The sequence below is a fragment of the Helicoverpa armigera genome, chromosome 13, assembly GCF_030705265.1.
Source record: "Helicoverpa armigera isolate CAAS_96S chromosome 13, ASM3070526v1, whole genome shotgun sequence".
Classification (NCBI taxonomy): domain Eukaryota; kingdom Metazoa; phylum Arthropoda; class Insecta; order Lepidoptera; family Noctuidae; genus Helicoverpa; species Helicoverpa armigera.
In genome coordinates, this window is record NC_087132.1 from 11,517,232 (window position 1) to 11,529,951 (window position 12,720).

The 12,720-nt window shown below is 36.9% G+C and overlaps 2 protein-coding genes across 3 annotated transcripts in view; one reads left to right on the top strand and one right to left on the bottom strand.

The window, feature by feature from the left end:
• Positions 1–154: 154 nt before the first annotated feature.
• Positions 155–6,057, bottom strand: LOC110382654 (STE20-related kinase adapter protein alpha). The gene is made up of 7 exons (XM_064037585.1): positions 5,684–6,057; positions 4,914–5,146; positions 4,132–4,309; positions 3,483–3,678; positions 2,946–3,069; positions 2,362–2,483; positions 155–1,971 (listed from the first exon to the last, which is right to left on the bottom strand). The coding sequence occupies exons 1-7, from the start codon at positions 5,846–5,848 to the stop codon at positions 1,895–1,897; spliced, it is 1,095 nt and encodes a 364-aa protein (XP_063893655.1). The 5' UTR covers positions 5,849–6,057; the 3' UTR covers positions 155–1,894.
• Positions 6,058–10,326: 4,269 nt separating this feature from the next.
• The window catches only part of LOC110381285 (muscle-specific protein 300 kDa), a 187,644-nt gene continuing 185,250 nt past the window's right edge, over positions 10,327–12,720 (top strand). The window contains exon 1 of one of the 2 annotated variants that reach the window (XM_064037392.1): positions 10,327–10,458. The gene's annotated coding sequence lies outside the window, so the exon portion shown is untranslated. Of the gene's footprint in view, positions 10,627–12,720 lie in introns of both variants that reach the window. The other variant, XM_064037391.1, reaches the window with a different exon arrangement.

The following is a 12,720-nucleotide window of genomic DNA, read 5'->3' on the forward strand; positions in this document are numbered from 1 at the left end:
TCAGCTACCACGGCCCCGTACTCCCCTGCTGCCTGCGGTCCCGCTTCCCGCGTAGCCCATGGCAGTGTCAATAAAGAGCTTGATCAGCCTGTAATTAAGTTATTTGACGGCGTTTTTCTAGGTACTTTGAAAGGAAAATAATGAAAAGACATACTTTATAACAATAAATTGTTCTTTAATAATCACAGTGGCAACGTCTGGTCTAATTGAACTAATAATTATATTTAATTAACGTTACAAATTCATGTTTAAATAACCTTCTACGCCTCCTACCATCTAACAGATAAACATTATACTATATTAAATTACTTTTCTATTTATTCTTTCAGTTTACGATGTCAATTTTTCATAAGCGAGGAATCGATATTTCACAGATATAATAAAACACATAATTTAATTGTTATCACAAACACAGCGCCATCTATGTGCAACTAATTTCACAGCTGGCAACACCATTTAGTATTGCCATCTACAATTATTTAGTTTGTCTATTATTAGTCGAATTATGGATGAAATCTTCGCGCTACGTGGGCGACTCGTTTGTAGAAAAATGCGTTATGTTTTTGCTTTATATCTTAAATGCATAATTCGTCCAATCTAAATTTCTGTAGCGTCCAAAGTTTAATATGTCTTAAAATCTATTCTGCTGTAATTTTTTGGAGTTCTAAGTATCTTTAGTCAATGGCAACGGTGCATATAAAGCGTATATATTTAGAATGAATATTTATATAATTAATAGTCATAGATATAATTCCTGATATATTTAAGTGTTCGAATAATAGTTTCCTAGCGTCATTGACTACAACATATTTTAACGGTCACTTGTAAAAATATAAAGTCATCTTTAAACATTATTGCAATTACGATGGCAGTATGATAATATTTGTAAATATAATACGATATATTATATAAATATTAATTTTAGCTAAATTTAATCTATTTTGTTTTATTTTAAGTATGCTGTTTTCGGGAAGACTTGTTTTGAAATCCGAATGGTTCAAATGGAATCCATATTGTTGCACTACGAACTTTAGTTTTGCATCTGAACACAGAATAAAACCTTAAATTTTGTCAGTGCTTACAAGAAAATCGACAAGAGTAATAACATTATAATTATACAAGAATTTAATTAATAGCTAATTATGAAATTATTTTATACTAAGAACACGTAACATCGACAAAATGTGATAAAAAGACAAAGGTAAGTGGATCCAAATTTTCAATGATTGAATTTGCATTAATAAAACTTAGCATACAACGAGAAACATTTAACACATTATGGTGCGGTGCGTTTAAACTTAGCGAATACGTCGCTCACGGCTCATAACGGCCCTTTCACACGGCAGTCCAGTTTTTTGCAGGATCCCTTTTGATCGCAAAAGATATTATATGCTAGTGTTCACACGAGAAAACCCCATGCAGGATCCTGCAAAATGCGGTTTCCGTCGATTTGTGCAATTCGGTTTTGTCACTTGAAACTGGATCGTTCGTCCAGTTTTGCGGGACCGGCATTTAACTGCAAAACTGAAAACTGAACTGCAAAACTGAAGTATGTGTGAACATAGCGTCCGTATGAAAGGGCTGTAACTCAAACGTCACACACGCTAAGTTTTCGTCAAATAACTTTGTCAATCCGAAGTTAGCTACAAGTGAGATCAAAACAATCCGCCAATATTGCACATACGCGAGGTTTTAAATGGCTGACTTCAGAGCAAGCCACGACCGAGCCATTCACCAAGTCCAAACGCACCACAATACAATAAAAATAATAACCAGAATTTAATATAAATAAATAAGAACTAATTTATTAAGATTCAGATGAAACCAACTCCGCACAATAGGACCGCGAGTGACACTCGCATGAGGTTATGTCGTGTGAGTCGTGTCGGTGACGCTAGAAGTCCCACTCGGTTTGCTTCTCAATCTCCATCTCTGATAACTTTTCTTGTAGGAGGAGAGCTGACATGTCATCTAGGGAAATTGATAAATTGGTTAAAACCTCTTATAAAAGGTGAAATACTGGTGAGATTATTTTTTTTGTCTCTAGTAATATGTCTTTTACTAAGATAAAGAAAACGGCAAAAAAAGTAATTAAGTTGATGAACAACAAAAATTAAGTATGTTATGTATTTTTTATATCAGTTTGAGCTCTTTAATTTCTCACCAACTTTGTTATAAATTATATTTTTTAAATTTTATTTATTCGACTTACACGGCTTTAAAATTACATAAATCGTAGAACTTAAATTTATGATAAAAGGAAGTAGATTTAGGTCGTTAAAACTTGCGAAGTATGCTCTTAGCAAGACTACAGTTTACATAACCAAAAGATAAATAAAAACGAAATAATATGAAACTTACTAAGATCAGGTTTAATAGGTTTGACTCGTCCGATGAGACCGGGCAGGTAGTCTGTCTTTCTGATCTGTTTGAAGAACGGGTGGTTCAGGAGTTGCGTCGCCGATGGCCTCTTGTCAGGGTCCCTGAAATACCAATAGAACTTAATATTATATTATATCAAGATTTTTAATCTTTTACTAGACTCATCCATGTCAGTTTGCGTTTAAAGCGATTCCACAGGTGTCCACTACAGGCTCTAGCAAGCATTTCTCAAATGTCTGCGTAATTGCACGCTCGACTAGCTAGCTGGCTGTGGACTCGCGGCGATGTAGATTATTTTGTTTTTGTTTATATGATGTGACCTCATACGGTAACAACATAAAAAAATTACAATCTAGCTTTAACGCTAATAAGTAATTCAATTTTGTCTTAATTTGCTAGGAAAGTATTGCGGCGATGAGGTGCGTACACATTTTTAGTCAGCGAGAGTGAAGAATTTTGGTGGAATCTCGCTTCAGGAACAGTCTTTTCTTTCATGATAGACCTAAATCTATAAATCGACTTCAGACAAATCCCCCAGCATCCCCCATATATAGCTTGGTCACCTCTGCAGCGCCATCTCGCTGAGATGGTGGAAGGTGTCGGAGAGCTTGCGGCCCGCGTACACCTGCCGCAGCCGCGACACCGCGTCCGCGCTGTCGCCCACGCCGCTGTCGCCGTTGTACATGCCTGGCGACAGAAAAATCATTAAATCACTGACCAAAATTTTTTGTGATAAAGACCAACTTTTGAAAAAATAATTATGTAATTAAGGCCATCAAAACAGCTGTGCCCCGCGCTTAACCTCGTCTTGGGCGTCTTATCTGATTCAATGAAGAAATCGCGGAAAAGACAGAAAATATGATTTAATATTTACAATGCATAGTAAAAATTTCATTACAATTATTCATTCATTACATTACAATAGAAATCTTCGTTTAGCAACTTCAAAAAACAGCCATGTTACCTCTAAAAACTAACCCATCATCTTAAAGTCAAAAAGTCAAAGTTCTTTATAAAAATTCTTAGTGAGTTCTAGGCATAAAACAGCCTTACAACATATACTTCATCTCAGCATATACTTCATCTCAACATATACTCACTCTTCATCTCAGTATCATCGAGACAGGGCTCGGGGAAGGTGCTGCAGTCCAGCAGCTGTGGCCTGCTGCCCCGCACCTTCTCCGTGAACATCAGCGTGGTGGGCACCTCGGCGAAGGGCACCGCGCCGTTGCCCAGCTCGCAGCATAGGACGCCTAGAGAGTAGATGTCTGATTTCTCGTCGTAGCCTTTTAGATTCTGCAAAATTATTCAGTTTTTAAAACGGTTTATTTGGTTGTCCTGGATGTAATTTACATATACCTACATAATGAATTATATAAGAGAGTACATATGGGTGGTACACAAGTGAATAATAGAGTACATAAGGGTAGTAAATAAATGAAGTCCATATCCTTCAGTCGAGAAACACATGGTATCTATGAATCTCAAATCAAAACCAAAATTGTTAACTGAATCGAACAGCTAGCTGAGCCAGCCTATTTGAGTCCAACCTATTTCTCATTCTTTCTTCACACATGGGTTTGCGGCTGCACCTAAACGTAGCTCCTAATATTAAGGAACAGATAAAATAACCGAAGTTAAGAGGATGCAACTAAGTTTAGCCGCACATGGCCAAGCATTTAATTACCAGTGGATATAAATGTAAAAGTAACTCTGTCTCTCCAGTACATACTGAAAAGTTTAACATACCTGTTCCAACAGCTCAGGACTGAGCCACATAAGGTTAGTGTTATCGGAGTCAGGCGGCGGCAGCTGGTGCAAGTGCCTCTGCCTGCGCCCGCGCACCATCAGCGACGCGGCGCTGCGCAGACCAGACAGTCTGACTCCGCCATTAGCCCCGATCAGTACGTGGCTAGCGCGAACACTCCTGATGATGGTAAATTAGGCAGGTGGTGAATATAGAAGGGTAGCAAATTATGATAATTCTTGTTGCTTCTCTTGGATTACCCGCAAACCTGCAGTTCCTGAGGGAACAGTTTTATCTCAAAGAAAGAAAAAGAAGTCTCTGAGAAAGAGACATGCATTTATTATTTGATTCAAGAGATAAAAAAAATCTAGAATGACAATTGCTTTATGTTGCAGAACCAGGAGACTATTTAATCAAGTCATCTTTGTCTAAATATAGGCACTTTAGTCTATTGTATGTTGTACTGAATGTGACCTAACAAAGCTAGAGGTTGAATTAATTTCAATATGACTCACACTAGGAAACTCACATTACATTGTGAGTACATACTATGACAATAAAACATTAAAATTGCAGACAGTAAAATATTGATCACCCATTTCATAATTAATTACATTAGACAAAACAAAAGGTACCATTTTCAATTAAAAAATAATGGGTTCATAATTTGGACAACTTTAATTAATATTGTGCATTTATGCCTAACTTAACTACATGCTTTGATTGCATTAATTATGGATATTTCTCCATTTATCAATACATTTATATTTTTCTGATAACTTACCTATGAATATACAACTGTTTGTGCAAATACTGTAGCGCTTGAAGCGTGTCCCTCAGCACAATGGCACAGGCCAGCTCCGGCAGACCCTCCTGGAAGTACCGGTCCAGGATATCCCGGCAGGACCCAAACGTCATGAGGGGTGACACCACGTACAGCTCCCGTCCATGGACGAAGGAGGTCAGATATGGCAGTATGTTCACATGGTTGAGTTCCTTTCTTGTTAGAATGTCTTGCTGGAGAATAGAAATAATTTTGTACATTCATTAAATTGAAATTTTGCAATGTCACTTGTGAGATTGCATCTGACAAAGAAGAAGGAAGTTGTGTCTGTGAGAAGTAAGAAAAAGAAAGGCTTACTGTATCACACACAAAAAGGATTAACGATGATGACATGCTATTATTACCAAAATATATGGGATTTCTATTTATTTCATTTACGCCTTTTAAGTCTATTGAAAGTTTACATGTCTTGGAATAAGAATTTATACAATTTAATTGGCAGAGTCTTGAACCATGGTCATAATAGAAATGAGTAGTTTCTGTATTTTTTATGAAGACAAGCCTCGATTTATGTCTATTTCTATCTGACTTATGAGGGAGTGCCCTTTAGAAGCCCTTGAATGACCTAGAAATTGATAATCTCGAATTTAATAGTAAAAAAGGGGGTGTCAAATATTTTGGTGTCAACCTTGAAATTCACAAGTGTTTATTGTAACTTGCATTAAGTTTGAAGAGCATGTAATCTAAGTGGAAAACTTTAAAGTACTTACCTGTATCAAACTAGCGTTTTCCTTCGTTTTGTCAACAAAATATCTTTTGATAGCGACATTTTGATTGTTGGGCTTGTAAAGCGCTGAGTAAACAACCGCTACACCTCCGCAGCACTCTGTTATTATGGAAGTAAGCTGATAGTCATTGATATCAGGGTTATACATTTTTATTCGATGCAAAATACTTATCGCAATTTGTAAATAAGCTAATCTAATGCTCCCTTCGTCAACAACACATAATGGTAACAGATTTTCTAGTCTAAAAATAGTATTTATTAAAACGACAGTGTTGTTATAAAGTAAATAAGTAACAAAATAAAATTGGTCAATGTTTATATTGTTTGACAATATGCGCGCTCCAGATACCGACAATAGCAATTGCTGTGAAATGCAGCATTCCTTAACACAGTCGCCTTGTTACACATAACGTTATTATTTTAGTGCATCATTTTTTTAATCAAGAATCAATTATACTGATGTATAAACTTTTATTCAGGAAAATAAGAAGCAAGTGAGGGTTTCGTAAAATGGCGTCCACGAGGTGGCAGAAAAAATTTCAAAAACCCTCATTGAAGAAAGTTTAAAAAAATATCACAACGATTGAAACTTTATGCTTCAAAAATAGACATTTCGATAGTGGTTGGAACGTGCCTCAGGTATTAAGATTTCCACCGGTTTTTTTTTTTAATTCGGGCAAGAAATGTGGTTTGTGCAGATATTTATGATAACTTATTATTTATGATTGACTGTAATTATAATTATTTAAGTAATTAAACTACTGTTAAAATGTTCGCCATTTGTCAGTTCTTGTTGCTTTTTGTTGTCTGTGATATTTCATGTTATGTCAATCTTTTGTCAAATGTCAAATTAAAGAAAACTGAAAAAAAAAGCCCGCCACTTTTGTGCTCTTTTCTGACATCAAAAACATTATTTTTTACTAATATCTTTCCAAAATAGTTCATAATATGATGATAATTACTGTAATGGCAGTCCCCCAGGGGGACGTAAATTCGTACACAAATATCTGTGCCGGATCCATAATCAAAAAATCTAAACAATAGGTTTTTGATGAGCAACTTTCTTTGATCTGAGTGAACAACCATGTTTGGCCATCATTTGAATTTGGAACTTCGAAAAACATAAGAAAGTCGCAGTACCTAAGTAATATTAAAAAGTAGGTAGGTATCTATATATTTGTCGGATAGAGGCGAAACATCAGGATGGCACTATTGTCCGACACCAGCTAGGGTAATCGCACAAAGAGATAACTAAAAACACTCTAAAACGTTTATTCAAATTAGTCAGAACAAAAGACAGCTCCCAAAACGCCCGCCCTTCGCCACTTCCTATGTGTTTTGGCTGGGGAGAAGTGGCGGAACAAACTCCCCAGCTACACATGTCTGTCTGTTAGGTTAGAAGAACCTTTACACTTTAATTTCAAAAGACACTTTACAATATGGATCTACAACGGTACTAGAACACTAGGCAATAACACTAGGTACACTAGACGTGACGCAGGGCAGTTTCGAGATGTGTGCAACACGACGACTTAACGAAGACTGAGCTCCCTGCTCCGCCAGTGTTGCTAGATGATAATCTAGCATTCAAAATCCAAAAATCAAATCCCAAATCTCACCCAAAATCCCCCCAAAATGTTAGTGTTTTGAAAAAAAACCCCCAGTGATTAGAAAAACATTTAATTGGAAAGCTTTGGGAAGTTTATTGTAAAAGCGTATACATTGACCCATGAACGAGTTGCTTACTCTGTGGAGGCGAGTAGCATGTTCAGCAAGATTATGTTTATTCCTAGTATTTATGCTATGAACATCAGACATTTGAACAAAGTTAGATATGTTTTTACGAACGTACTTTAAATTTTCAAAAATGTATGGCAACAGTCAGAATATTTATTTCTTTGAATTTCTCTCTAAGAGGAACTTTTGGACCCAGATTATAAATGGGTCGAACAGCTCTTCTCTGCAAAATAAATATAGTATCGTCGTTCTCCGCACGTTTTTGTATGTGTTTCTATGGTGCGTTCAAATTTAGTAGTGAGTAATTTGGTCGCGTTCAGTCATAAAACTTTTTCGAAAAATCCTCCAACTCCCTCCAAGCCAATTTTTAATCCCCCCGCTGATCCCCCCAAAGGATTGTTCCCCCCAAAAAATCCCCCGTGGACAGAAAATACCCCCAAATTTGGGGGGAATCCCCCCCATCTGGCATCACTAACATAGCAACATAGATAGGTCGTGCTAACTAAAACAAAATGACGGCTCGGAATACCGCGCAAGTCGTTCCATTTTTATAACGCGGTTCGCGGGCCGCTAGCGTGCGCGAGGGGTAGGCAAGATGGGAAAATTACGAGTAACTGTTCTGAAGTAAGTAGCGAGTCGCCACTAATAATAATTTGGTCTAGAACTATTCCGTTAAGTAATTGATCTAGTAGCTGAGCTACTGTAGCTCTTGTCTGATACAAGTTCTGTGTTATAGACTAAAGCCGACAATGAACCTAAATATTCATTGGCCCAGCCTTTGGCGACATGCATGCGCGTATTTGTGCTCGGTATAGTTATCGACACGGATATTGAGCCCTGACCTTCACCTGTGCAGAAGCGATTTATTGGTTTATTGCCTTTTGTGTACAGTGCGCAAAGCGATCCCCACTCTTCCGCCGAGAGCTCAATATCCGTGCCGATAACTATATTTTGGGGACTACACTCAAAAACTTGCCTTACGGAACAGTGAGGAATATGTTACGATATAGATAGTCACCACGTCCCGACTGCACCAAGTTCATTAATTTTTTGATCGATCGTCCTACCAGTTATTTAGCCAAAATCTCACTTGAATTATAATTTTTTCAGTGTAGGCATAGAGCGGGAGGCAACTCGCTTCTGGAAAACAGCATAATTACCCGTATCACCTCTTTCGCCCCGGCACTGCAAATAAAGTGCAGGGAAAGAGTGTCTTAGTCGTAGGTATTTTACGACTAAGCGGATTTAACTGTCTGCGTTTTTGTCTCTCCAGTCTTAAAGAGTCAATAAATAATTCATGGTAGGATAAGGGTTTAAAAAATGTTTATTCCTGTCTTCTGGTATGAAATTAAGTAAGTCTTGCATCGACCTATTTAACTATCGAAAAGCGCAATGTCCCGCAGGATACTCGAAGAAATTCCTGCAGTGGAAAATTAGAGGCACGCAGTGGAACTGCATTGCGGGGGCACAAATCTGTTGCTGTATCCTTATACTACAGGATAAGCAAGCATGCTATGCGACAAATAGTGGAAACATGGTGTATACAATTCTGTAGGACCGTGCCTAAAAATTGGGAAAATAGATAAGTCCTTTTATTACTGATACCGATCCTCAGAACGAATAGGTTGTTGGCTTTGAAAGTATGTACATACATATATTTTATTGCAACAACAATAGATCAATAGAAAAATATTTACTGAGAAGTCCTGAAAACGATTCAGTTACCATAAATAAAATAGCATGCAAGTAGCGTTTGCTGCGCTAAATAGTAGTATATTTTTTTTGTAGTATTTAAACAACAAAAAAAACTTTTTAATCCGTTGCGGGTGTCCTATCTGGATAAAAAAAATACCACAATTAACACAGTAAAGCCGCGACATCTCAACACCACAAGGTTATCATTGCTTATTTTTACCACGAACCAGGAAATTACGTATATCAATATTGATGGAACAACGTTTGCTCAAGAAATTGTAGTTTTTTGATGTTCGAATTGTTCGATGATTAGCGTGAGACCTACATTACATAGCAGGTTCGAAAGTTTTCATATTTTCATTTTCATTACTATGAATATTTTTTCATCTTTATGTACTGGCGAGAGGATGAGAGAAAAAAAATGCAGTAGATGATACAGAGCGTTCATACAAACTCTTTAGCTTCATAATGTTAACGGTGGTGGTAGCTTAGTAATTGAAACTTGTTTACGAGTTGATTATTCCTTTCTTTTAACATTTTGTTTACCATGCGGTTAAATATGACCTAAAAAGGATTTGAAAGTCGTGTTCCTGAAGCCTCTTAAGCAACGAGGAGACATTGAACTAAGTTTATATTTCGTTTATGCTGAAAGCTTAAATCCAAATTCGTAGGGCCTACGCTCAGGTCCTACGAATTTGCAAAGCAAAGATATACCTTTTTGCCTTTGCCTACCACATTCCAATGTACAGGAGTTAATTAAGATGTATTAGCATTGATTAGTCAGTGTAATCAGCTTAGAGGTAAAGTGGACTACCGAAGTGTAAGTCTGCAGGTATTGTTAGCACATTACGGCTTCATAATTGCAACGTGTGTTGTACACACATTATTCCGACTATTTAGCAGTTACGTCAGATAATTTATAAAACCTATTTTAGTAAAGAATCAGAAGAATTCGTTATATGCAGCGTGTGGGTGAACATTTAGTTAACATTGCCAAAAAATAGTCCCGCCCGCCCAGAAATATCGGCCATCCCGCACCAACGGACGGTATGCAAAAATTTACAATCCACTCAATAAAAAGTCGTAATTCCTATATATACATATACTGGCTATAGCCACATATACGTATACATCTCGGATACGCTTTATACGCGATGTACTCACTGCTATATAAAACCGGGGAGAGAGCCAAATTCTAAATATAAATGTGGCCGAATAGAGCCGAACGCGTCCGAATCCGCCCGCCCGCCTCAGTCCAACGCTAACTGCCGCTCCGACATTCCCAAACCATCGCAACCGAACGCGCGGTAACGAAACGTTCACTTGGTAAGGTCACACCGTATACGGCATTCGACGGTACACGCGAAAAATTTTCAAATTCCTAATTTGGAACGCGTCCGTGAAAAATAAAAAAAATCCAGTGAATTTGAATTCTCGATATCGGTGTTTGAAGTGACAGTGTTGTGGACCTTCGAACGTTTTTCCCTGTTACCGGTAACGTAGTGATTTTACGATAGTTTTACTATTTTTTATCTGTTTGAGATGAACGCTTTACTAACAGCGGATTAGCTGGCGGTTCGCTTATCGCTCTGGAGCGAGAGTATTGAGTTTCAATATGTCCGCCTGCCTGTTCCAAAATTATTTTCTCCGTCATTCCCTGTGTGCTGCTTATCGATGTGAATTTTGCTTCATTTTTGTTAATATCGCACCGGCCGCTTTTCTAACCTATAAATGTGTCATGTTGTTATTAAGTTTGGTGTTGTTTAATTGCATGTGTAGAGTTTTGATGCATTTCCTGCAATATGGGTGGGTTCTTTCCCCGCATTGCGCCTAAGTTCCTTGTAGGTTACTCGGGACGCCGGCCTGTGTCTGTAGTCTAGACACAGCGGAGGCTGACCGTATTGATTTTTCTCTTCCAGCATCTTATTGGTCTGTTATGTACCTTTTTCTGTTGTAGGCATAAAAACTTTAAATTTAGGATACATCTTATATTTGTAATGATGGAAAGGAGATATAACTTTCGTTTGTATAGAAGACTATACCTAGCTTGTTACTGTACCATATGTTTGGAATTCATATTGATAAATAGGTCAGTGAGGGTGCCATTTTCATAGAGTTCCTACTTGCTAATTCAGACTGTGATTTAATGTTCATCATGTTTATTTTGAAACATCGTGTACGTGACTCGAGATCAGTCTGAACATCAACGAAAAAACACAAAGAAATGTTGCAAATTAGAACTGATTCTGAATAGCATTGAAAAAACTAAAAATGTATAATTTTCGTAAAGAACTATACCTTCAAACGTTTACGTCATCTGAAACCTATCATAACATTGTGCAATTATTACTAAAGTAAAACTTGTTTTTCCAATCCTTATTTTTCAATAAAAAAAATTTGTACATCGATGATCTTTCGGATGATCGTATGCAGTTTCCAAAGATACCTTTGTAGAACTTTTTTATTTATATTTTGGATTGAAAAACAAACAACGCTTGTTACAAAGGTATATCCTATTGAAGTTTGTAGATCCATTAGAATGTCGTAAAGTGGTCTTTGATCACTTTGTTATGTGAAGTTTATTTTTGTTTCCCTTAAACCTGTAATGATTCTATGGTGATAGGTTTAATGGGAACAATTTGAGAGCTATCAAATTTTGAGAAAGATTCTTTCAAGATGTTTTTTTTTTGTATAGAGCTCCAGTTCGGTATTACGTATCTATAAGTATATGTTGTGTGTGACATTCTAAGACAATATTTTATTGAATTCCGCATGCTCTCATTGCTACTTAGAATTTAACAGAATTCAAAGTTCCTAACCATCGATGAGCACTGAATTAAGCTATACTTATTCCCAGTACGTTTATCTAAACAGAAGTCAGGGAAAATTTCACCACAGACTAAGATTATTACATTAACGATTCATTTCTTGAAAATGTAGGGTTACATTTCAGCCACGTGCCTTTTCATTCTGATTTGCGTCGCCATGACAGTAGTCACGCGAATTTGCTATTACCGTCGCTTTTTTCCGCCTGTTTCTTTCATGTTTCTGTCTTAGTATTTTGTATTTCAAATAGTCCAGAAACTTCTTGGATATAGTGTCATAATATATGATGTTGAAAAGCACCCTATGGCCTACTTTTTTCATTCAACTGAAACCCGAGGTCTGTATTTCGATTTTGAAGCACGTGTCTCTATTTTTGGATCTAATAGTTTGAAATGGCTAAACTTGAAATTGTTCGGTGATTCTTGAAAGTTTACCTAAGTGTAGGGTGAAGGTGAGGGATGTTGTTGGAACTTTTATGCGGATTCTGAACTTCGAAGTTCAAGGTGTTTTCTAAAGGAACTTTTTCCGTGTAATTGTGTGCGTTTTTGCGTATTGTATACCATAACACCTTTAGTGGCATTCACGAAGTTTGCAGAATAATGTCATTGCTTCATCGTTCGAAGTTTTATTTCTCACAATATGAATTTTCTTTTCCTCGGTTGTATTCATTTAATGTATTCAACTCATTGGTAGAGAATTCTTTTGCGAATAACTTTATTGAAGTTGCGTGACTTAATATAGTGTGCTATTTACAATACTTAT